The following is a 26,132-nucleotide window of genomic DNA, read 5'->3' as shown; positions in this document are numbered from 1 at the left end:
AAGCATTGGATCATTAGAAAGACATTAGAAAGCAGTTAATCAGTATAACACAATACTGATTAATTCTTTGACCTAGTATCCAAAATTTCAATGCAACATTCTCAGTTCTGGTTTAAAATTCACAGGAACACACAGCAAAATTATGTCAATGCTATGGCACACTGAATATAATTTCATGGTATTGTACAATTCTGCTGACTTTTTAAGAATTCCTTCTGAATTTCTTGGTGCAAATCTGCAAAAGTCAGCACATATGCATGCATGTATTCAAGAAGTCAGACTTACTAATGCTTAAGCTGTGCTTCTGTAATAATTTATTCTTGCATTGCTTTTTGCAGCTTCTGTCAATGACCCAAGATGAATACAAGCCATCGGATGTTAGTATACTACTAGTCTTTGTAATTTTGCTACTCTTCTCAATGTGCTTAAATACAGACAACAATGACATATACAGATAAAACCTTAGATGACATTTATAAAACTTCTAGATTTATGATTTGCCTGGCATTTTCCCTATAATTTTGATTATCCTAAATGTAATTGTCTTCTACTTCCTTCATAATTTCCCTGAGAAACCATTGATTGATTACTTGAAGTTAAGCTGCTTGTGGTAGTACTGGCAAACAATCTTTGCTATTTCATTGGGTTTCAATAAGATATGAAAATATGCTTTCTAATGTAAGCCACCTTTAAATTTGATTTAGTTTCTTTGCTATATTTTTCTTATTTCATTCATGTTGGAATGCTCAGGCCCTTAAAGCATGACCAACAACACATATGAGTTCAATTTACAGATTACAGAAAATCCAAGTCTGTATTTGAACAGACAGAAAATTTATCTTGACTGCTATAGATCTTAGCAGACTCTGAAAGCAGAAACAGTCCCCTCTGTTTGGCACACACAGAATAATAAAGATGAATTTTAGGAACATCCATAGCCTAATCTAAATGTGCTCCATGGTCTGTACTTGGTGCAGCTGGATATGACTGAACATAACCCAGATACTATTCTGAAACAGTTCACATGCCTATGCATAGTTCTGACAAGCAAGGTGTGCTCCTGTCTCACAGTCTGAGCAGAAGTCAGTCCTGAGCACATTTTGCCATCACTAACCCATTGCATGTGAATTTCTGCCAATAGGAAAGATACTGATGATTGTGTTTGCTGGAGCCCTTATCAGAACAAGCACAAGGGCTGAAATTGAAGTCACAAAAATAAAACAATGAAAGAGTTTAATTATGTTGGAGTAGCACTACCAAGTGACGAAAATGTGTCATCAATAACAATGATTACCGCAAGTGGTTTTATTAACAGCTGCAAATATAGATCACACCACTAATTATTCAAATTGGAAAGTCATTTATAGCCATTATTTTAAAAACTACTGGAAATAATTAGATGTGAACTGAAGTCTGAAAGTCCTGATGTAGTAGTTTGCCTAAGAAGAAGGATGAATTTCTGGTAACTTCTATTGGTATGACATAAAAATCTAACAACAATTAATTTTTGGAGCTGTTCTATGTTACTTTTGCATGCAACATGACAATAATGTATCAGTTTCTTAGAAGTAACTGCAGCTACTTGTTAAGCTCTTTTAACACTGGCACTCCAACAGTAGCTAAACACAGAAGTAGGAGTCCCACTCTTCTAAGAGCTGTGGTAAATGCAGTGCCTTTCTCTGGTGTCCTGGCAGGTGCTGCTGGTAACAGTGAACGGGAACCCTGCTGACTATCACACCATCCACCCTGCACTGCCCCTGGAAAATGGTCCAGGCAAAGCAGACATGTACTCCACACCACAGTACAAGTGGGAGCCTTCGGAGGGCATGTCAGGTAGTAAATTGCTTAGGAATTGTCATTTTTTCCAAGTGCTTTTTCTTGTTCTGTATCTCCAGTCACTGTCTCTAGTATTTCTTGTCATTTTGGTAAGCTCTTTGGCCTGTTAAAGTTAAATAACTGCTGTCACATTACAATGATGCATGCCCATATGGCAGTTTTGTAAACTGGGCTGTAGGTGTATATCATCCAAAATACTTTGCCTACCAACACAGTGATTTGAAGTAGCGATCAGAGTGATTGCAAGCAAAATAATTTCAGGAGAGGATGCATGTACTGTCTTTATACCAGCATGGATTGCAAATAAGAATTTCTTTTTCTACTTAGAAAAGGAAGAGGAGGAGGAGGAAGAAGAGGAAGTTACTCAGGAGGAAAAAGAAAATGTTAAATTACATGCCCTGGTCTCTGTGTTTCAATTTATCATGAAACAAAGCTACATTTGTGCACTGATAGCTATGATGGTAAGTACTGGCAGCAAAAATAATAATGCTGTTGATTTTAGGAAAGTATCCTCTCCATGCTTTTCTGAAAGTAGTCTCATTGGCTGGTTTTCAGCAAGTCTTTGTATCAGTCTTAAAAAATACCAAGATGGTGTCTGCATCATTTTGAGCCCGTTTTAGGTATTAATGCATAATTCTCAGGCCAGTTTCAGACCTTTAAATAGGGCAACACATTTCCAGGACTGGGAGCCCCAGGCTTTGTTGTCTGTTGAATATCAGAAAACCACTGTGTCTCAGTTTTCTATTGATTCCCAAGCTTCTGCACTAGCAGGTTTGTCACGTGTTTGCACCAGCCAGAAATTTACCTATAAAACTAAGGTATGCCGTACTGATACAGAAAACTGTGAAAATATAGTTTCTAATTCAGGTGATGCATGCATCCAATAACTCTCTGGGAAAAAAAGGATCTGTAAAGCCTGGTTTCCTGTATTGACACAGAAGGATCTCCAGGAAAATGCAACTTTGTGCCAAGGCAGACTTTTGTGTTATTTTACTTATCACCCTCCTTTCTCTTTTCCATGCCACTGCTTGTTTTTAAGCCTTCTTGTTGCAAATACTTTGAGCTGCATTATACCAAGATTTCCACATAATGATTAGATGTCTTTCTATATTCCCAGTGCAAGCTTTGCTTTTACTGTTTTGGAAAAGTTTCAACTATGATGAAATTAACCATAAAGCTTCTTGGCCCAATTTTGCATTAAAAATGGTAAAACAAATTACCTTGGCTGCCTCTCGTTTGCATGAAGTTTCAAACTTTATTTGCTGTCTTTTAACAGAAAATGTTTCCCCTGTAAATAAGGCAGGCTGCTTGTGCAAAATGTGGATCTGGATTGATGCATTCTGAGGCCTTAGCAAGTAGTGAGTTATTTTCATATTGACACAGTAACTTTTTTCCTATTTTTTTAACTCATGTACTTCTTAGATCATAGAATGGTTTGAGTTGGAAGGGACCTTAAAAGTTACCTAGTTCCAACTCCCCTGCCTTGGGCAGAGACATCTACTAGACCAGGTCTGCATTTCCCTTTTAATTAATACCCAGGGTTATATCTCTCAATATAAAAGGAGACTACCTATCTAAAGAACTTACTGGTAGTTTAATGCTAGACATATGCTGATTTTGTGTGATCCATATTAATTTATGAATTTATCTGGGGTATGTTCTGACTACAGACAAAGACAGCTCAGTGTAAGCTATTTTCTCATATGAAGATGGAGAACTAGCATATAAGTGTTTTTCACACACCCTTAAAAGACATAATTTCCAGGAGGGCTGAGCTAACCTGATAGAAATACTCTTAATGTTTAATAATTTTATTTTTTTAAGGCACTATTGATGGTTATTCCACAGTTATAGCAGCATATATACAGCTAAATTTAATCCTAAATCAATAACATGATGTAGATTAAAAAACACTTAAACCCCCTAAATCCTTTTCTTGGGTGTTAAATTGAAAAGTTTTCAATAACTGAATTCTGAAAGCTGTAGAAAATATTCTGTAGTTGTGAGTATTTAGGTAGTCTACCACAGTTTCTGTTGACTAAATGTTCTTCAGGTTAGGTGAGTGCACACCATGGCTTTCCATTTTAAACCGATTCCACAAAAGCTAGAGCAGTAAGGAGTTAATGCTGTTTTATAATGCTGTCAAAGGCCTTGAATTCAGTACCCATTGATTAGGTTTTGCTATCCCTGCTCTGGATTCTTTGCTGCTGTTTGCAGGAAGAATTTCTGTGCCCAGATTTTAATCTTTATTTTTCATCTCTCTTACTTTGGTGTAATGAGAAGCAATGAGTCTGCTTACCAAGTGCAGCAGGGTTTGCCTTCAGAATGTACTTCCTGCATGTTCTCCAAAGGGTTTATTTTAGCTGGTGATTAATATGGGTGAGAGTCTGATGAAAATGAAAATCTGTTCTGAGTAGAGAAGTGTAAATGAAGTGTAACTGGAAATCTGCATCTGTGTTGTTCCTGAATTCATCTGTGGACATCTTTTCCTCCCTTTCCTCTTTCCACAAGGCATGGAGCATCACATATCACAGCTGGCTGACTTTTGTGTTACTGATCTGGTCTTGCACATTGTGGATGATTCGGGACCGAAGGAAATACGCCATGATCAGTTCACCATTCATGGTTTTTTATGGAAATTTACTGCTAATATTGCAGTATATATGGAGTATTAAGCTCAGAAATGATGAACTTCCTCAAGTATCTGGTTTTTTAATAAGAAAGGAACCCGGAGAGCTGGCATCAAAGGTAAGTGTAACAAACAGCTGAGATTTATTTATGAAAACACAAAATATATTGTGTTAAAAATATGTATCTCTTGCATTTCTTAAAGAGTCCATCCACAGTATTCAGTGTAGCCACTTTCAGTAGTAATTCTCAAGTAAAGGGTAAGTCATTAGAAAGAGTGTTGAGAAAACTGCTTCTTGCATATTAGGCTAATACTAGAGCAGATGTTTCAGACACCTTTTAGGTTTTCATGATAATTCTGTAAAAAATACTTGGTGGATTGAAATTGCTCACTCATTTGGTTTTATAAACTGGATTCAAAACCAGATGTTATTTGATTCACTAGATTAATACGCATGGGCTGCCAGATCTATCTGCAACCATGATGGCAACTGGAGCTGTTGTTGCCTTTGCAATTACCAATACTACTCACTCCCTAATGGTTTGGCACAGGCAGCAGCACATAGCTGTAGCTGGGTTTTAATTCTTTGTCCTTACACCTGAATCAGCATGAGCTGAAATCCATTTCAGGTTAGAACCAAGAGAATTTGCTGACCCCTGTGAATGATAGATTTTTTTCTTTAATGTCTTGAAAATGCATTTTGTTCTGCAAGTTTGCTCCTGGGGGAGAGACTGAGCAAAAATAGAATGTTTTTTCCTAGAGCACCCAAGAGGGGCATCTCAGGGAGTGCATCTATTTGGCACTGCTCCCTTGTGCTAAGTGGACCATTTCCCTTGTGACTCCTAATTACAATTTAAGTTGATTCTGTACGTCATCTTCCCTGTTGGCAATACCCTTTGGACAACCATTTCTGGGTCTTTAATGCATTTGAAAGTTAGTGAGTGCTGTATTATTTCTCATGTAAAGGTAAGGCTAGTTTGGCAAGAGGAATAAAGCTCAAGGGGTTCTGCAAGAGTTCTACATTTTTTTTCAATGACTCCATAAATCTCTAAGGAGTTTTAACTGTCTTAATATTTCATTCCCTTTGGCATTATTTCTTGGCTATATCATCAAATATCTTGTCTAAAAACAGATGCTGTCAGGAAAGGAAGCTGTTGTGTATATATGGTGATTTGGTCTCATCTATAAAGCCATTAGGTGTTTTGTGGTGTTTTTTAGGCTGAATAAAATTCACTCCTTAACTTTCATAGAATCATACAGTAGTTGAAGCCAAAAGAGACTTTTGGAGGTGATTGGTCCAACTCTCAAGCAGAGTCATCTAGACTTGATTGCCCAGGACCATGCCTAGATGGCTTTTGAATATCCTTAAGAGTGGAAACTCTTGTTGCATCCTGGGGCAACCTGTAACAGCAAAAAAAGTGTTTCCTGATGTTCAGAGGGACCCTCCCATGTTTCAGTTTGTGCTTATTGCCTCTGTTCCCATCACTGGCACCACTGTAAAGAGTCTGGGTCCAACATCTTTGCACCTCCCTTCAGATATTTGTAGACATTGAGTGAGAATCCCCCTGAGTTTTGTCTGCTTCATAGGAGAGATGCTCCAGTCCCTTCATGGCCAATCAGCAGCACTCTCCCCTGTACATCCATCTCTCTTGTAAGAGGTGCCAGAACAGGACACAGCACTCAAATTGTGGCCTCACCAGTGCTGAATAGGGAAGAAGAATCACCTTCCTCAACCTGCTGTCAGTACCTCCTAGTGCAGCCCTTAACATTCTTTGTCATAAGGGCACATTGCTGGCTTACTTATAACATGTTATCCACCAGGATCTATGCTGCTTCTGCCAAACTACTCTCCAGCTGGTCAGACCCCAGCACATAATGATACATGAGCTGGTTCTTCCTCCCCAGGTGCAGGACTTTGTACTTCACCTTGTTGAATGCCCTGATGTTCTTATCAGCCCCTTTCTCCAGCCTGTCAAGGTCCTGCTGGATGGCAGCATGACCCTCTGGTGAATCAGCCAGTGCCCCCAGCTGTGCATATCAGCAAACTCGGTGAGGGCAAACTCTCACCCCATCATCTGGATCAAAAATGAAGATGTTGAACAAGACTAGATTCAGTATTGACCCCTGGGGCACATTGTTAATCACTGACCTCCAACTAGATTTTATGCCATTGATGACTGCCCTCTGAGCTCAGTTGTTCAGTCAGTTTTCAGTTCACCTCACTGTCTGCTCACCCAGCCCATACTTCATCAGCATCCCCCTGAGCACCTTATGGAAGACATCTCATCTACAGGTCAGTCATTTTATCATAAAAGTTTATCAAACTGGTCAAGCATGACTTCCCCTGGGTGGATACAGTCTGACTAATCCTGGAAATGTTTTTCATGATTAGCTCCTCCATCACATTAGAGTCACAGAATGGTCTGGGGTCAGCAGAGACCTTTCAAGATCATCTAGTCCAACCTCCCTGCCATAGGCAGGGACATCTTTCACTAGATCAGGTTGCTCAAAGCTCCATCCAGCCTGACCTCAGACACTTCTAATGATGGAGCATCCATAGCTTCTCCAGGAAGCCTTTTCCAGCATCTCAGCACCATCACCTTCCCAAAGACTGAAGTGAGGTTGTCCAGGCTTGATCCTTCATCTTCAACTTCTTGAAGATAAGAGTGACATTTGCTTTCCTTCAGCAATTCTCCCATCACCACATTTGATCAAAGGTCATTGAGAGCAACCCCTACTAGTGACACCAGCCAGCTCCTGGGTACATCCCTTCAGGACCTATGCATTTATAGATGCCCACTTTCTTTAAATATTCCCTGATCTAAGCCTATTCAACCAAAGGAAGACTTCCTTGCTTCAGACTTTTCCATGATCTCCAGGAACTGTGTTTCCTTAAGGCCAGTTTTGCTAGCAAAGGCTGAGGCAAAGAAGGCATTTTGGTACCTCAACCTCTTCCATGCCCTGTGTCACCAGAGCCCTTGCCCCAGTCAACAGTGGGCCTAGATTTTCCCTAGCCTTCCTTCTTCTGCTGAGGTATTTACAGAAGCAAATCTTGTTGCTCTAGACATGCCTTGCCAGACTCACTTTGAGGCTTTTCTTGGCTTTCCTCACCATGTCTGTGCATGCATGGCCAGTTCTGCATTCCTCACAGATAACCTAGTCCACCCTCCTCCCCCAGGCTGAGTCTGTGCATTCCAACTGTGTTGCCATGCAAATCCCAACTTCACCTGTGCATCTTTCTGGCCTGTGCTTCCTAAAGAGCCTGTAGCTTGTAGCTCTGTATTGCAAATATTCAAGGCATCACACCCTGTCTCTCTCATGCCAGCAAGACCACAGCCCTGCACAGAGATCTCTGATTGCTTGGGTTTGTCCCCATGCTGAAGGGCTCTAGTGTACAGGCACTTCAGAGGGGCACCTGACATGCTGTTTTCCCAGAAAGAATCTGGCAGGTTTCCCTGTAAGGCTGTGTTGGAGTAATTGCCTTGCTTGTATACAAATGCTTCTGGTGACCCTGCATAAGCCCTGTTTTGCTGATTATGTATTTCCTTTTGTTCACATCACCCCAGGCACCTTTGGCTGGTTAGCCTTGTCCATAATTCTCTCTTTAGGGCACTAGCAATTCTGCACACACCCTCCCCCACTTTAGTTCTAATTAAAAGTCCTTTGAATAATGGTTGAATTTAAATTAAGACTGGATAATGTATTCTGCAGAAAGAAAAACAGAAGTGTACTGTAATTCTTTCTGCATAAGTGTCTGCATGCTATATGTGTTTCCTGGTTTGAAAATGAGATAAAATCTATACAGTAAAAAGGGGACTAAAAGCATTTCTTTGGTCTGCAACCCTTCAAGACTTTTCTTAGAGCCAGCTCTGGCTCTGGAAATGCCAAGTAGAACAAGGGAGTAAATGTGTCAGGAAGTCAGAACTGTTCATTGCAGAAGAAAATCTGTGTTTTACAATATCAAAGGTTTGTTTTGCAAAAGCCAGAGCTCTAGGAGGTATCTGAGGAAGCTGTGACAAGGATGTCACACAGGCTGACAGTCTGCTGCCATGGCTCAGTGTTAGCAGCAGTGTCAATAAAAGATGCCATCTCCTGGGAGCAATCCTTTTCTCCATTAAGGTCTTGTGAGTTAGAAAAAAAATGCCTTGTATCACTGGCTGTTTCATTCTATTGTGTGCAAAGTATTTGATTTTTACATACTTCCTCTTTGAAATTTGGTTCTTCTAGTTATGGAGTGAAATAAGTCTCCTTCTGCAAAGGGAAATTAGGGAAAACTTTGTGGAAAGTAAGCATATTAAAAATCAAGTGTGACAACAGGCATCATGTTGTTTTCTAAATTTTGTCCATCTCTTGGTATTGCAAGCTGTTGAATTTTTAGCTTTTTGCAAAACACAGTAATGCACTCTTCATTAAAGAGATCAGTTTATTTCTAAGGTATCCTGCTGTTATTGAATTATCATCTCTTGACGCTCTTAAAAGAATTAAGACCTACCTCAACTCTTGTAACTGTTGCAAAGGCAAGACATATCCCATCCACTGGGTCTTCTGTAACTGCAAGACATACAAAAAAAAATAAATTTAAAATTAATTGTGTTTAACCACCTGAAGTATCAAACCTCCTAAATCAAAATATTTATGATGTGCATAACCATGATAGTGACTGCACTCTTGCATGTGCTTCTTCCCTGAAAAAGAGGTAAAAAATGAACAAAAAAACAAATGGGAATTATAGCAATCAATGCATAATGAGATCCCTAAACTTATAAGACTTTTTTTTAAACTACTTTTAAGTAGTTAAAAACTTAATAAAATGGGGTAGGAACAGATGCATATAATTGAATACCTTTAAGAAATGGAAAAGTACAACTGAAGCAAAGTTGTCTGTAATGCAGGATATTTCCTAAATAACATAACTTGCCCTAAGATGCATTTTGACACCAGTGCCTTCACTGCCATTTTCTGAGAGACAGAAAACAAAGGCATGCAAAATTTGTGAAAACCTATGCTTATATCAGTAGGACATAGGATATACAATTAGTCTGTTGGTTTTGTTTTGATTTTTGTTTGCAGATTCTTTTCACAATTACTTTCTGGCTACTGCTTAGGCAACACCTCACTGAACAGAAAGCACTTCGGCTAAAAGAAGCTACTTTATCTGAGGTCAAAGTTGGAAGTGAAGAAAATGAAGAAAAAGGTAAAGCCAGATCCAATTTAGTCCTTCAGTCATGATAGAAGTTCCAGTTACTGCCTTTCTCTGATGCTGAAAGCAATTAGCAAGGTATCTGTTATTAGCTAAGAAAGATATTACAAAATCTGTGTGCAGCTATCTCTCAGACATAAAAGTAAAACACTTTAGAACTTTAGAAATTCAAATAAAATGTTCTTTACTGGAAAGTAATAAAATGACTCATTTCAGAAAGATCATGGAGCTTTAAAATGATCAGTTTACTGCTGTGGTCCCAACTCAAAGCAGGGAATTAATTGCCTAAAGTTTAACCACAGGAGATGAGTTTACCTAGGAAAAGTTGCTAAATTCCTTGAAAGTTCTGTTGGTACATAAACTCTTATACAGACACAGAAGTAAAACTACAAATTTCAATGAAAAAAATAAACATTTATTTTTTCAGTGCAGGGGCTCAAGCACACTTGAGAGCAAAGTTTATCTCATAGATTCAGTTTTTTTAACAACTCAGTGACCTGTTCTTTTTATGCTGCTACTGGGCACATGGTTCTCCAAACATTCCTTGCCCTCTGTCTCCCTGGATGTTAAAGTGAAAAAAGTTCAGTGCACTGAAATGGTAGAAAGTGAGCCCTGGAAGCAGTGGTGTGGTTCTGTCTCTAATTACAATCCTTGCCTCTGTAAAACATCTGATCAGTGTCAATCCTTGTACTACAAGGATTTTCAAGGGAAGAGCCTGAGGAGGGGGATGGTGAGTGGGACAAAAGGAGTGGGCAAGCCTTTAGATGGTGAAGTTTCAATAATGCTCTCGATGGAAAGAAAAGCAACTGTACTATGGTTTTGGCAAGTCCTGTTATCTGGATCCTTGCACAAGTACTTGCTGCTGTGGGGACACTTACTCTGCCCTCCACATACCTCATAAGGGTAAAAACTGGGGAATCTTGACCTCTTTCCTGGCCCAAGTGCAGCACAAAAATTTGGATAAGTGGTAGGTTTTAAAAAAAACCTGCAGTGTTAGTGCAGCATTTATATTTTTTAGCTTGTTTGGGTTTATGTTAACGTTTTCCCTTGCTTGTGGTTTTTGGAGATAAACACAATGTTATCTAAAGGACAAAACTCAAGACAAGAGGTTTGAAATCAAGATGAGAGTTTAAACTGAAGATGAGAGTGGTGGTTTCTTTGTTTTCCAGTTTAAAAGATTGCTTCCTTGAGAGTATAAGCATTGCCATGGAAAGTGTTTTGGCTATTACCCATTATGTAACCCTTAGGCTCTAATTTTCCACTACAACTGCTGGAGTTTCAGACAAAGCAAAGATGGGTGGGTATAGCCATGTGCCCCATGGCTCCCCCAGCAGGTTTAAGCTCATATGAAGTTAAAACCCTTTTCCTTGTTCTAGAGGCATGCATGATTAGGAATTACAGTCTCCTTTGAATATTGAGTTTTAAGTTTCTGTGTTGTGTGCAGAGCTTTTACTTTCCACCCATTTAAATTCTTAGTAAAAGTCACCAGAAGAGACAGGCCAAATGTGACTCTGTATTTGCAGAAGAGGAGTCGCAAGAGGGAGAAGTGTCAGAAGAACAGGAAGAGGAGAAGGAAGAGGAGGAGGAGGGAGAGGAGGAGGAGGATGAACAGGATATTATGAAAGTCTTGGGAAACCTGGTGATGGCTATGTTAATCAAGTATTGGATTTACGTCTGTGGGGGCATGTTCTTCTTTGTCAGCTTTGAGGGTACAATTGTCATGTACAAAATCATCTACATGGTACTGTTCCTCTTCTGTGTGGCCCTCTACCAGGTAAGGGAGAACTGTGTTAACTGAATTTTAACCTTGAATAGAACTGTTTGTACTTTTAGCTTGGTAATAAAGTAGCTCCAAATAGAATTCATTGAATTCATTGAATTCAGTGAATTTGTTCTTTAGTTAGACACAACAGAATAACACTATTTGAAGGGATTAAGACTAATTTTTCTCTTTTTTGGTTATAGTGACAGGCAAAGTACACATAAATTAGATACAATGCACACCTCTGCTCTGCCGTGCCACTTCACCATAAGCTTTGGAACCTGTGTGGTAAATTCTGATCTATGCACATTCTACACAGCCACCAGTTTTTGTGACAGCTAGTCCACACAGCTTCCACATCCCAATGAGCATGAGAGTCCCTCTCCTCCTGGACTTTCATCACCCAATGGTGATGAAATTAGGTGACTGATGCTATCCCTGATTTTATATCTGTGGTCCATGTCTCATCAGAAATTTTTGCACAAATGAATGCATTTGTGTCAGGAGTAAAAACTATCTCAAAAATCTGTGCCTGCCGCTGGATAATCATTGCTTACTTCAGACCAGCTAGGAAAAAAGTGTTCTTCATCCTTTTTTGACAGTATAATGTTCTCAATATTTCTATCAGTGTCTTTGCCTTCAGCTTGTGTCAGCATCTTTAGTGTATGATTTTCAGGTACACTATGAATGGTGGAGAAAGATTTTAAAGTACTTCTGGATGTCAGTGGTTGTTTACACGATGTTGGTCCTTATCTTCATCTACACATACCAGTTTGAGTCATTCCCTGGGTTGTGGAAGAACATGACAGGCCTGGATGAAAGGAAGTAAGTGGTTTTGATTGATTTTTTATTTTTATCTTTGGATCTCTGATTTCAGCATGATGAAAGGATCTGAGAGTAGTCTTCCTTCTTATGGGAGAAAAACATCATGCAGCCATTCTCAGGCATAGCTGATTTTAGGCACTCAGTTATGAGAAGTAGATTTATTGGTATAACCACAGAAGTGAGCAAGACCAAGAGAGGAGCTCAGAGTCATATTTTCTCCCATTGGCTGCCTAGGCCCTTGAATTCTTCTGTTCTCAATACAGAGCCAATACAGAGCTTTTCTTCACCGCTTTGACCATAGGAACCAGATCCAGTGGAAGATTAAGGGTAGATCTGCAGGATGTTTGGGACTGATTAAGGTGAACCTGCTCTCCTGCTAGTAAGAAGGACTGGGTTTTTTCATCCTTATGATGAGTTGGGCATTTCTCAAGAGGAGCTTACATTAGAAAGTAAAAGCAATACGAGTAATCTCCAGTGCAAGATTTTCAGTTACGGACAACTTGTCTGATTCAAGAGATCTGTGGTAGAGTTTGTTCATTTACACTACCATTCTGCATTACTGAGTCCAAACACAAGATACTTGCATTGTAAAACTTTCTAATTTGGGAGAATTTTAGAAACCAAAACCACATAAAAAGTACCATGTTCTTATTTTTTATTGCAAATAATTTGTAGTAATGTCTCATGGAAAGAATATTTTGTGTGAAAAGATGCCTTAGTAGAATACTTTTTTTTTTCCAGACTAGAGGACCTTGGATTAAAACAGTTTTCTGTGGGTGATCTATTTACACGCATCTTTATCCCCACCTCCTTCCTACTGGTGTGTATCTTACACCTTCACTATTTCCATGATCAGTTTCTCCAGATCACTGATTTGAAAGCTGTAACCAGCAAACAGGACAACACTATTTACAGGTAAAGAAGCAAAGTAAATGGTACTATTGATTATCTGTATGGAAATGCTGTTTCTGACTATCCTGTAATGCTCACTTTTCAGTAGATATTATTTGCCTTTCCTATGACTACCTGGCTTAAAAGGAAAATGCACAGTATCCAGCACCCCACTACAACCAAAGTATCCATCTCTCCCCATTTTCCCCTACACACTGAACTTTTTCATTTCAGGGTACATTTTCAAATGTATTAATAGTGTTTATGTATTTATTTCATTGGCTTTTACCTTTCATGGGAGTTAGGTGCTTAATTACTAGGTGTGCCCTTTTGTATGCGTGTTTCTGTCAGTAATAAGATTTTTATTTTGGGTCTCTTCTTTTTTTTCAATGTCCATTTGGAGGGCCACATGAAGATTAGGAGCTCTGTGGGAAACACCACATTTTCATTGAACAGTTAGGCCTTTTTGTAAAGTTGAACTTCAGAAATGGAAAAATTCCGAATTTGTGGTTACTTTTCATAGTACTGACCCTTGGCTATGCTAGACATTTGTGATTTCATCCAGACATTCATTAGCATTTTTTCATGAATCTGGGACATCACTTTTCCAGTGTTCAATTCTTACATATTTTCCTGCATAAAAACCAATCTGGCTTAGGATCCTGAGCCAGGAGTATAAGAGAGAGAAGTGTTTTTGTAGTATATAGTGTACTAGTGTTATATTATGCAATGACAATTACAATTACATTCAGTCTTTGAAAAAAAACAATTAATTTAGACCCTACTTTTAGAATGTTCACCTGTCTAGTGATAAGTGTATCTTCTATGCATGGAGACTAGCTGCATAGCACTATACAGACCATAGGGTGTTATGGAATAATGCCAGTTACTTAACAGGGAATTATGTTCCAGGTTATGCAATATTTACACAGTTCAGATATTTTTCATACATTCAATTCGATATGAAGCTACTGCATGGTGTATAGTATAAGTTTGTTCCATGAGAATAAGCTTCAGTTTTATGGAATGCTTCCATAAAAGTTTCTGTATTTAAATAATTGCTAAGACCAGAACAGATCAAACTTGATGAAATTCCCCAATAAAAATGTGGGGGGCATTGAACTTACTTGTTAAATGTCTGTCTGTGTAATAACTCTCCTGTCACTCTACTTGAATTGCTAAATGTGGTAGTAGATTCCAGGGCACTTTTGTAATGGCCTGTGAGCAAAATTCCCTTGCCCATAGCAGACTTTTTGCAGCAATAGGCATATGTTAACAGCTCTGAATTGTCCAAGTCCTAAAAACAGAGCCCAGAAATGTGTCTGAGCTGAAATGGAGTTGTTCCTGGGATGAGGAATTTGGGGGAATACAGTTTGCAGTAATTCCTCAAGCTGTCTTGCACCCCAAAGTTTGTACTTGTTCTGAGTAACATAGGAAGTTTCCACCTCCCTTCTAATGTGGATCAAATAGACACAGAATAAAAAGACAAAAAACCCTGGATGTTGTTGGTTCACTTTGCCTGTGAAACTGCTACTTGAAAATCTTTCCATTGCACATGAAAGATACAAGAATATTATACAGCTTTGCAGATGTTGGCATGAAGAGGATCACTGTGACTAAAGTCACTTTATTCCCAAAGGATGGACGTGCTGATGTTGAAGACACAAAATGTTTTAATGCATTGTGAACAAACATTTTTTTGCCAGGAATAAGTAGCCTTGAGATACCATGCTGAAAGTGAACATTCACTGTTGCACCAGGCTTTTTATTAAACTGACAGATGAAGAGGATCATCTGATATCATCAGCTTTTTAATCTTGGAATTAGAATGCTATTTTTTTTTAGTCTAAATGTGTTCTAGATTGTATATAAGCAGTCACATAAGTAGCTAAATATTTTTATTTGTTAAATGTGACATATGTGCTACATTTGCCATTTTGCAGTATTTTCAAAATTACAAATATCACATTCTCCTTTGCTCCTCCTGAGCAGCTTTAACCATTATGACCAATACCCAAATCAGAACAGTTTTCTTGGTTTGTACTCGTACTAACACTGCCTGGCATATGAAAATCCAGCTCTTTTCTTCCCTTGATGCAATAAATCACTATTGAGCATCAGCTGACTTTATAGTTCAAAGCTTCACGATAAGAGCTCAGCTGACATTTCTGTGGGTGATGCATAAAGCAGGATAAGAATTAACACAACAACCAACAAAGTTTAATAGTAATGCTAGCAATAAATTGCAGGGACAATTAAAATAGATTCAAGATTCATATATATATGTAGTTTTCTCTCAAAGCTACTAAAACTTAATTTTATTTTTGTTTTGAAGACACTAGCATTCACTTAACGAATGTTTTACCTTTCTAAACTGCTTTTATGCTGCACCTTTGGTAACAAAAAAAAATTTAAATAAAGAAACAGAACCTTCATTTTGAGTAACAAGACAAAATTCAGTCCTTTTAATAGTAAACTTCTTAAAATAGTTACAGCAGCAGACAGCTGGTCATGAAAGCAATAAATCAAGCACATCCAGTTCCTCCATCTGCCTTTGAACTGCCAGGTGTGATTACAGTACTACAGTTGTGTGTAACTGGAGAGTCCTGTTAAAATTGCTGAGAATGTTAATTTATTGAAGTGCAGCTTCTCATGAGCAAAATTTGCAGAGTGAGTTGAAGAGTAAGAGTTGAAGGGTCTGCTAGCTGCAGAGAGGGCACAGAAAGTGGCACGTTGGAACTGGCAGAGTGAGGCACTTCCCACTGTTTATAAAGGTGTCAGAAATGAGTGTCTCAGTTTTACATCTGCAAGAGAAAGAAAAATTCTCTGTTTAGGACTTTCCAAACTCATTTTCTTGCTGTACCATGAATTATGGCATGGCAGAGATAAAGGCTGTGAGGTAGATAATTTCTCTGATACGAAGCTTTGTCATAATGACCTTTACTTTTTTTTTTTTTTTTTTTTTTTTTTTTTTTTTTTTTTTAAGAAATAATTATTTTACAAAAGTATGGTATTCTAAGGCTTACTTAAAGTAAAGCAGTAAAGGCTGTTCTAACACTTTGAGGACTATGAAAATTATCTGTAGTTCTGACTGATGTTGCACAGGATCTAAATGTCTAAGAGTTGCATTTATAAGCTTCCTAGACTTTTCACTGCATGGAGTATGTTAAAATTTCAGAGTGTGCATTGTTATGACAATGTATCATAACACATTGGTAGACGGCAAAGTGTATTCATTCCTATTTAACAGTTTTCTTTTCTCTCTCTAATTCATCTCCCATTTTCATCTTGTGCTTTCATCTCCCACCTCATAGCCATGCCAAAGTCAATGGCCGTGTATATCTAATAATTAATAGGTGGGTACTTCAATTCTGCCTTTCCCTTAAAACCTATATACCTTTTTTTTTTTTTTTTGGTTACTTCTTAGTTGCCTTAAAGCAAAGTATGTTCTTGCTGCGCAGTACTGTGAAGTAAGCAGGGAGATAACATTGTTCAAGTATTGCAGTTTTCTAAAGCTGATGAAGCAGTTAATACACCTTTTCTGCATATCTATACATTGGGAGTTTCTTCTCCCAGCTGAGAATTCTCCTAAATTTTGCCCACGCCTCAATGCAGGAATAATTGGTGCTATTTGTAATTGGCTGCAGACAATAGATTTGGTTGAGGAGGCTCGTTTATCTACCCTTTGTTTGTGCATGGAAAGATGCATGCCTGCATGTGCCTATGTACACACAGACACAGAGACGGAGACACACATCCCTGTCTTTCTCCAAGATTGTAAGAATGGAAATTTGAGGGTCTGTTCAGATGAATATGTGGTATGTGTTACGACTTTGTACAGACTGAAATTTCAGAGTTGGAAAGAGAACATTGGACTCACTGCATGCTAAGGCTGTTAATTCATGGGCTGAGTTGGGTGCTGCAGGATCCAAACTAGAAAAACTGCCATCATGATCATCCCTTTATAAATGACATCTTGAAAACTGTTCCATAAATTAGACTCCTTTCAAAAAATTTGACTGGAATAAATGTGAGCTATTTTTTAATAATCTCTGAGAATAGAAGGACTTCTGAGTTGTTGTCACTACTGAATATAAACAGGAAAACAAAGAAGATGCATTGTTTAGATATTCGTGGCTACCTGTTCTAACAAGAAGTCAATTTATGACTCATGTTCATGCTCCTTCTTCAAATGCCATCATGTAGTTTGGGTCGCTATTCTTAACAGTTCACCAGAGCTGGAATTGTGGTCTAGAGGAACTCTGTGTTTAAGGGAGTGGTGAGGGCAAGCACTTTGGCTGAGGCAGGCAGGCTGTTTGCCAAGGGGCATGGCCGGGAGGCAATGCTGGGCTCTCATCCATGGGCATCCCGGAACATGGACCAACAACTGAGGGTAAGGATCAGATCTGGAATTGGTAAGAGGGTCAGCCACAGCCTGGTGAGGCCCCAGTGAGTGCATGGAGATAATCCAGGTTTGCAGTGAAGATAGAGTGTTGGTCTGCATGTCAGGATTAGGGTCAGGGAAGCGTGGGAGCAGGCACAGACACAGCAGTGGGAGCCTCAGCATGGAAGCAGCACCCTGTGAAAGGAGGGGGACCCTCTGCACTGAGGCTTCCTGGCCTGTCCACATACCCCAACAGGGCTTGGATTTGAGCAGCATATCCCCCCAAAGGCCTGTAAAGGCACTCAAGGTCCTGCCAGTGGAGGCATGGCACTGTGTGCTCAGTTTGAATCTTAGAGACCAAATATTTGAGAGATGGATCACTAGTGTTCTGCAGAGCAGAAGGCTTTCTGTTCCTAAGGCTTTCATGAAAGATACTGGAGAACTTCATATAGCCAGAAAGTTTCAAGCAATTCATAAATGGAACAAGATTATCAAAGATAAAAGATGCTTAATAAGGCATTCAATTAATTAATCTTCTGCTCTAGTAAGTTACAAGCAATCCAGAAAGGGCTTATGGCACATGCCTGATTTTAGTGCCACTGAAATTGCTTTGTTGCCAAAAACTAGATCTATTGGTTCATTTCTCATTATTGATACTCTAATGAACCTGAGAGTAAGAAATGCTTTCAACTAAAAGCAGTAGTGGCTGTACCTTCAAGGCTTGTTATCTGCATTATTATTTAGTTATTTCTCTTCCTTAGTATCAGTCTTTATGTTATTTGAAGTAGTTTCCCACTAGTATGTGGCTTCCAACAATAAAGTCATATCTCACTAGCTGTGAAGATATATGGGTAGCTTGCCTTAAAAATTCTAAACTAGTGAAGTTTTTATATCATAATACCTTAGTGTTTTTGGTTACAATATAATGTGATCTCGTAGTGGGGGAAAAAAACTGGAAAAACAACCCTAGAAATACATAAAGAAATTTTGGAAGAAAGATTCCAAGTAGACTAACTTTCCAAACAGTGGGCAGGGCTTTATATCTATCCTTGGATCTCCTGAGCCCATGATCCAATGCTCAAGCCTACTGATGCCAATAAAACTAAGCCTACTGAAAACTAAACCATACTGAGGCTTTATCAGGTATATTACATGTATCAATATTTATAACCCCATTTGCCTCCTGGATCTCCAGAGCATGAATAGGAATTCTATAAATAAGAGAAAAATGAGTCCTCTCTTACCAAATCCTATAGAGTTACTGTTACTATAGAGTTACTGTGTTTCTGTCCAATTTACATGGAAGTAAGTCATTAAGTTCTTGACTTACACCAATGTGAATGTAGATTTTTTTATTATAAAAGTCACTTGGGAAGATACCTCTAAAAATCAATGCAATTGCATATACACAAAACCTGTCTGATTATATGGTTACTTTCATTTCATGGTGCATTGCTTTTTAAATGAGTTCTGAGTGTTTATAGTAACCAGGGATCTCTATAATATTTGAACTGAACTGAAAATTCATTCTCTCTTCTTTATACATGACCCACCTATTGGTACTTTATTAGAGTTTTAGGTAAATATAAATTAGTTATGTCATTTTAGGGAACACTGATGTTTAGTCACCTTATTATAAAGATTTGAATATCCTTTTAGTGTATATGCTAGCTGGTCCGTGACTTAGATATGAAAATTATCAAAGAGTCCCAAAGGAAATTATTGGTAACAGCCAATATGGCTTTATTAGGGGTAAATTATGCCTGACAAATTTGGTGCTCATCTATGATAAGGGTACAGCATTGATTAAAAGGGGCAGAGCAACTGACATTGTCTACCTGGACTTATGCAAAGTGTTTTATTCTATCCCATATGATATCCTTGTCTCCAAATTGGAGAGACTTGGTTTTCATGGATGAACCACTTGGTGAATAAAGAACTGGCTGGATGGCCACACACAGAATTGGTCAGTGGCTCATTGTCCATGAGACCAGTGATGAGTAGTGTCTCTCAACACCAGTGCTGGGGCTGAGACCGTTCAACATTTTTGTTGGTGACATGGACAGTGGGATTGAGGGCACCCTCAGCAACTGTGCTGAGGACACCAGGCTGTGTGGTGCTGTCAACACACTGGAGGGAAAGGCTGGCATCCAGAGGGACCTTGACACACTCAGGAGGCAGACACATGCAAACCTCATGAGATTCATCAAACCAAAGTGACCCTACACCTGGGTCATGGCAATCCCAGACACACCTGTGGGCTGGACAGAGAAGGGATGGAGAGTAGTCCTGAGGAGAAGGGCTTGGGTGTGATGGATGAAGAACAACTCACCATGAGCTGGTAGCATGCACTCACACCCAGAAAGCCAGTGTATTCCTGGGCTGCATCCAAAGGAGTGTGTGAGCAGGTCAAAGGAGGCCATTCTGCCCCTCTGCTCTGGTGAGACCTCACTTGGAGTGCTGCACCCAGCTCTGGGGTCTCCAACATAAGAAGGCCTGGAACTGCTGGAGCAAGTCCAGAGTAGAGGCACAAAGTTGATAAGAGGACTGGAGCACCTCCCTCATGAAGACAGGCTGAGAAAGTTGGGGCTGAACAGCCTAGTGAAGAGGAGACTGCCTGGAGACCTCACAGCAACTTTCCAGTTCCTGAAGGAGGCCTAAAGGGAATCTGGAAAGGGACTTTTCATTGGGAGCTGTAGTGACAGGACAAGGAGTAATGGGTAAAATTGAAAGAGGGGAAATTTAAGGGAGATATTAGGAAGAAATTCTTTACTGCTGAGTGGAGAGACACTGGAACAGGTTGTCCTGGAACGTTGTGGATGCCCCGGTCCTGGCAGTGTTCAAGGCCAGGTCGGATGGGACTCTCAGCAAGGTCTGCTGGGAGGTGTCACTGCCCATGGCAGTGGGGATGGTTACTTTAAGGTCCCTTCCAACCTAAACTATTTTATGATTCTGTTTTCAGTAGTCAAAGCTTCTGAATAAATTTTTGAGTATGAGATTTTTTCAGGTTATTAGACACTCAGGTTCATTGCCCAACACATGATGAGGAATTTTAGTCATGAATGTGGCTAAAATATGAATAAACTTTATTACTTGGTTGTTTTTGGTGTTTGAATGTCTTGTTAAACTTCTAATATTAAACCACCTTTTCTGCTTTTTGACAATTGGCATGGTATTTCTACTTCAGGATTGTTTAGTCAGATTTCTGTAGTTTTTCCTTCGGGACAACAAAGTTTCAATCTTGAAGAACCTGCAACTCACAAATCATTGAAAAATATTTTCTGCTTGTTTGAATTTCTCATTAGCCTATTATCTTAAGTTTTAATGATCAGGAAAAAAAATAGATTTTTAGTTTCTTGAACTGTAAAAATCCTAAAACTGGCAGAATTTCCTGTCTAAATGGTTATAGGCCAGAATAGCATATTAGAACAGCCTTACAGGTGCTTGAAAGTATTCTGAGTGTAGTAATTTCAATAGCATAACCAAACATGTAATGACTTCATCATACACTTGCCAAAGTGCCAAGTCCTTGCAAGGAGTCATACTCAGAGGGAAATTGGGTTTTCTGCAACTATGGGAGGTGAGTCCCAACAGCACAGCTATGGGACAAAAAAGAAAACCACAAGAAAATATTTATTTTTTTTCTAGTAAAGAAAATATATATACTGAATAATTTCAGGGGGGAAAAAAGGCACCATGGCACTAGAGAAATATTGTCTCTGTGTTAAATCAGTTGTATCACAGTTTAGGTAGTGTGAAACTTACTGATAGGTTTAGGTGGAGACAATTATAAATTAAAGAAAAATTCTCTGTAAGATGTGGCAAAGAAAGAATGAATGGCACTATCAAAGACAGTTATTAGTAACTCTTCAGAAGGTGTAGCCATGGAATTCTTGCTTTTGTTTGTTCCCAAACCTATAGCTGGTTGCAAGTTCCTTGGCTTTTCAGAAGCATATTTTGATTGGAGGAAGGTGGAAATGCACTTACAGTGATAGGTCAGATACTTGTGATGGTTCAGCTGCATTCTCAGAGCATGGTACAGCATTGACCACGTTTAGCACTGGTGTAAATAGGTTGCCCCCTTTCCATCTGTGCTGCAAATCCATGTTTCTTTATAGCAGCACCCTGTGAATGTCATGATGGCATGCTCTTGGCATCAGAAGGCTTCTGCAAGTGGAGTAGGAGAATGCTTTATGACTTGTGATGTAGCATGACGTATTTGTCAATGACCTTCTTCTGTAACCCCTCTGTTCTCATCTCCCTTTTTCTTTCTGTTCCAATTACTTTGAGCAGCCTCAAGAAAAAAATACCAAACCACCAAAATGAGTAAGTCCCCTGTGAAGTCATGAAATGTTTCCTCTTAAATAATGTCATTTCATGCTTCTACATCTTAAACTCTGACCATTTTCTCCAGTGGGGAAAATGTCAAGTTTAAGTGTCAATACCACTCATTACTAACTAACCATTAGTAGCTGAGTGAAAAGTAGTTACTAATACAGTCCAAAGACTCAATTTTCAGTGTGTGTTTGGAGAGAGTACCAGAAACATTAACTTTTCTACTTCTAAGGCATTTTCCATTAACAGTTTATTTTTTTCTAATTACACAATTTGAAAAAGAAAAAGATTTTGATGTCTAATATTACTCCTCAGTTTGCTGACATGCTACTGTTTACCAACAGACTGGTGCACCAAGATGGAAGCCTGCCTGACATAACTATGATGAATTTAACAGCCAGCAGAGAAAAGGAAGAGGATAAAATGCTGGAAGAGGCTGGTGAGAAAAGAATGGAAGAGCCAGAGGGGGAGGGAGGGAAAGGGAGGGTCAAAAAAGGAAAAGAAGAAGAGAAGGAAGATGAGGATAAGGAAGAAGATGATGATGATGATGACAATGAAGACAATGAATCAGAGGAAGAAGAAACTACAGGTAAGCTCTGCAGAATGCAAATTCTTCCTTCCTCAGTCCTAATTAATAGTGTCAACAGGTGGTTTATTATTGGTCATCCCTGTTGACTTCAATCACCAGTTTTCCTTCTAGTTTCACACACAGTCTGTGTCAAAGAGCCTGAACTGAGCAGATGGCTACTTGTCAATTATTCAACAGGCTACAGACCCTTCTTGGGAAAAATTGTACTGTAGGATGCTGAGAGGAAGGAACCAACAGAGCCCAGTCCCCATTTCTTCAGGGTGATCTGGGTCAGATTATTTGAAAGCTACCCCAAATCCTAAGTACTTCTTTAGAGTGAAATCTCCTTACAACAAAGAAAATAATACACATACATATTTAATATCTGATACTTCATACTTTCAAGGCACCTCTCCCCAGAAGTCCCAATGGCTTTGCTTCATTATTTATGAGCACATTAGTGTCATATTTTTTACTTCTGAATATGGAATGTGTAATTGATGCCAGATGATCATAAAAAAGCTTAAGGGCAGACATGAGTATGGCTTGTACTGTCATCCTTGATATTTCTAATATGAACTTCTAAAATGAATTATTACCATAACTCAGTTTGTAATACGAGCCAAAAGTGAAACTAGGAAAGAGCATTTAACACCCAAGGAAGGTGTATTCCTTGGAAAGGGCCTTACTGCAAATTTAGTTACTCATGCCAATATTCACAGGACCTAAATAGGGAGAAGATCTTTGTCGAGGCAAAATGTCAGCACATCAGGCTTAGCAGCCCTATGGAATCAGAGAATCATTTAGGTTGGAAAAGACTTCTTAAGATCATTGAGTCCACTGCAATATCTACCACTAAACCATGTCCCTAAATGCCACACCTATACTACCACACCTTTTAAAAACCTCCAGGGATGGTGACTCCACCCCTTCTCTGAACAGCTTATTCCAGTGCTTGAACCTCAGCTGAAACAACTTATCTTTCCTGGCTGGAACAGCTGTCATCACAGAGGTGGTCATGGGCCATGGAAACCTTTATTGGCCAACTTTCATACTGTCTGTGAGGACTGAGGGTTCTGGTGCACTCCAGCCATCCCAGCTTGTTGGAAGGGCTTTGGGAAAGAGGCCAGCTGGTGGACATTAGTCTGTGCAGGGACACATGCAAGCAGGGAGCTGCAGCTGGTGTTGCTTGGAAATAGCACAAGGGGATCCATCTTTAAGCTGCACATGGCATTTATTTCTACTGGAGTTATACCACTTTTACACAGACATTAAACACATTAATGTGTGCAGACTTCATTACAGAATGTTTTACAATCTTTCAGTGGATGCAGTCAGGCCTGTATTTTATTTTATTTTATTTTATTTTATTTTATTTTATTTTATTTTATTTTATTTTATTTTATTTGTGTGTGTATTGCCTGGCCATGCCTTATCTGCCTGCTGCACTTAACTGGCACTGTCTGGATACATCTTGCATGATGCAACACTGCAAATGAAAACAAATGCAATGAAAGAATGAGTGAGAACATCTAGCTCTATAAAGGCTTCTCTTAAATACTCTCATCATGCTTATAAAACACATGTAGGATTAGAGTTCTGTAGCTTAATTAATTTCTCAAGTTTAATTATGTGCTTACAGAAGTCACATCGCTCAGCATTTTTATTAGGATTTTCTAAATTCTGTTTGGAGAAAAAAGGCAAAGGAAAAAAAATGGAATTTATTTGACAAGTGTTCCAGAAGTCTGCTTTTTCACACAAATGTGCATGTGTTCTTCACACAAATATGCATGGAGTAACCATCTTGGTGTGCTTTACATATAAAATAAAGTGATAATTTGAAATAATTTCATAAAGAAGGTGATAACTCCTTTGCATTTTTACCAGTTTAGACAGTGATGTGCTTTAGTATCCCTTGCAAATGTTTCCATCTCTGATATAAAAATGTTCTCACAGCATGCAAAATCCCTCCTAATCTCCAAAATGCTTCTGAAACCATGAATACAGTGTGAAGACTCTACACCAGTATGTACCAGCCAGATGAAACAGTTTTACAAGCCATCATTTATAGAGCACTGTTCAGCAAATGTATTGCCATGCACACTCATGTGTAACACAGCACAAGCTTGCTCACCAGTACTGCTTGGGAGGATGGCTTTTTTAGCCAAACACCCTGTGAAAGGATGCTTTCCCCCAGCTTCCTGATCTCCACTTGGTAAAGCTTTTTCAACTGAGGGAAATATTTGACTGGGCTACAGTTTGCCTTTCTCGATTTAGATTTCCTGTGAAGGCACAGGTCACACTCTAAGAGGCTGTGCTGTTTTCAAGGCAATTTAGATAGCTCTGACCTCTGAAGATGTCTGTAGTACAATTGTCCAAACCCTTGTGACAGGAATCAAAGTCCTAGTGTGCATGGATTTCTTCCAATCTGGCTGAAAAGCTTTCTGAGTAGTAGTAGTAGTAGTAGAAGTCTGTTCTTTCTGAAAACAGGCTGGTCCATAGCTTCCAAGCATCAAAAACATTTTTATTTTTCTGAGCTGGAAAAGGACCAGGGCTGGAATTAGTTCCTGAGTGAGATCTCTAAGTTTGGGTCCAAAAACACTGGAGGATGAGAGTCCAAAAAGAGCTCTGATGAGAGGAATAAAAGCAAAATTGGCAAGGGAGGCCACCACTGCTGCTTTTGAAGTGCAGAATCCTTCCAGGGAATGTGGGTCAGAGGGGAAAGCACCCCAGCTAAGTGGGCTTCAACCCCATTTTTAGTTAGTTAACCACTGAGCTGTACCTTTATCCTTCATCTTGTGCTACTCTAAGGGTTAGAAGAGAAGCAAAAAGAGTGGTGCTGTCTGGTGGAGTATTCTATTTTACAGAGACCTTCTGTTTTTGTCCTTACAATGATTCTGCTTGAACATCCCTGCAGACTTAAGGAACAAGTGGCATCTGGTGATCGACCGCCTTACAGTGCTGTTTTTGAAATTCCTGGAGTATTTTCACAAGATGCAAGTCTTTGTGTGGTGGCTGTTGGAGCTGCACATCATCAAAATTGTTTCCTCTTACATCATCTGGGTCACAGTGAAAGAGGCAAGTAAACACCCCCTGTCAAACTCTAACACATTGTGGAGGCCTGTCAGCATCTGCCATGTGGTTACACACCCAGGTGTAGGGAGAGGGCTTCCTCCTGTCAGACCTCACTGAAATTATGGGATCCAGGTTTGTTCACCTGCTTGGAACCTGCCTTGACATCTTCCACATTCTCGCTGTTTTAGGAGTTTCAGCCCCCACCTTTTCACCACATTTTAAAATTTTGTTAGTCCAATTCTTGGATTTAGGAGACATAACCCCTCTCCTGCTCAAACTGTCTATGGGCACCATCCAAGGATGGAAGTGTAGAAAAGGACTGGGAAGGTACATATAGGAAAATTACTTAAACTGGGTCTGGTGCTTATGTGGAACAATGCCTGAAGAAAAAGGGAGCAACACTTTTAGCTGTGCTTTTGGTGCAATGTGAGTTCTCTGTGTGACAGCCATTTCTTGAACAGGGTACTAAGACAGGATTCATTAAAAACCAAAAAAATATCCCCTTTCTCACATTTTTTTTGTGGGGGAGAAGTCAAGAGGATGAAGGTCAGTTGCACAGCTGTGCTGTCTCTTCTTTGTTTCATGTGTACTAAAGCAGCAGAAGCTTCATGTGGTCCTTTTTTATTT

At 39.2% G+C, this 26,132-nt stretch overlaps 1 protein-coding gene across 1 annotated transcript in view; it reads left to right on the top strand.

Annotated features, from left to right (window-relative positions):
• PIEZO2 (piezo type mechanosensitive ion channel component 2) overlaps positions 1–26,132 on the top strand; it is a 281,253-nt gene that overhangs the window by 189,929 nt on the left and 65,192 nt on the right. Inside the window, exons 10-21 of the mRNA XM_056483345.1 lie at positions 339–377; positions 1,695–1,833; positions 2,164–2,297; positions 4,348–4,584; positions 9,536–9,659; positions 11,189–11,439; positions 12,104–12,252; positions 12,994–13,167; positions 16,458–16,499; positions 21,821–21,853; positions 22,207–22,451; positions 25,348–25,508. Of these exons, the coding sequence (XP_056339320.1) occupies positions 339–377; positions 1,695–1,833; positions 2,164–2,297; positions 4,348–4,584; positions 9,536–9,659; positions 11,189–11,439; positions 12,104–12,252; positions 12,994–13,167; positions 16,458–16,499; positions 21,821–21,853; positions 22,207–22,451; positions 25,348–25,508 (1,728 nt within the window). The remainder of the gene's footprint in view (positions 1–338; positions 378–1,694; positions 1,834–2,163; positions 2,298–4,347; positions 4,585–9,535; positions 9,660–11,188; positions 11,440–12,103; positions 12,253–12,993; positions 13,168–16,457; positions 16,500–21,820; positions 21,854–22,206; positions 22,452–25,347; positions 25,509–26,132) is intronic.

Source organism: Oenanthe melanoleuca, chromosome 2, assembly GCF_029582105.1.
Source record: "Oenanthe melanoleuca isolate GR-GAL-2019-014 chromosome 2, OMel1.0, whole genome shotgun sequence".
In the NCBI taxonomy this organism is placed as follows: Eukaryota; Metazoa; Chordata; class Aves; order Passeriformes; family Muscicapidae; genus Oenanthe; species Oenanthe melanoleuca.
This window is presented reverse-complemented; position numbering and strand designations above follow the sequence as displayed.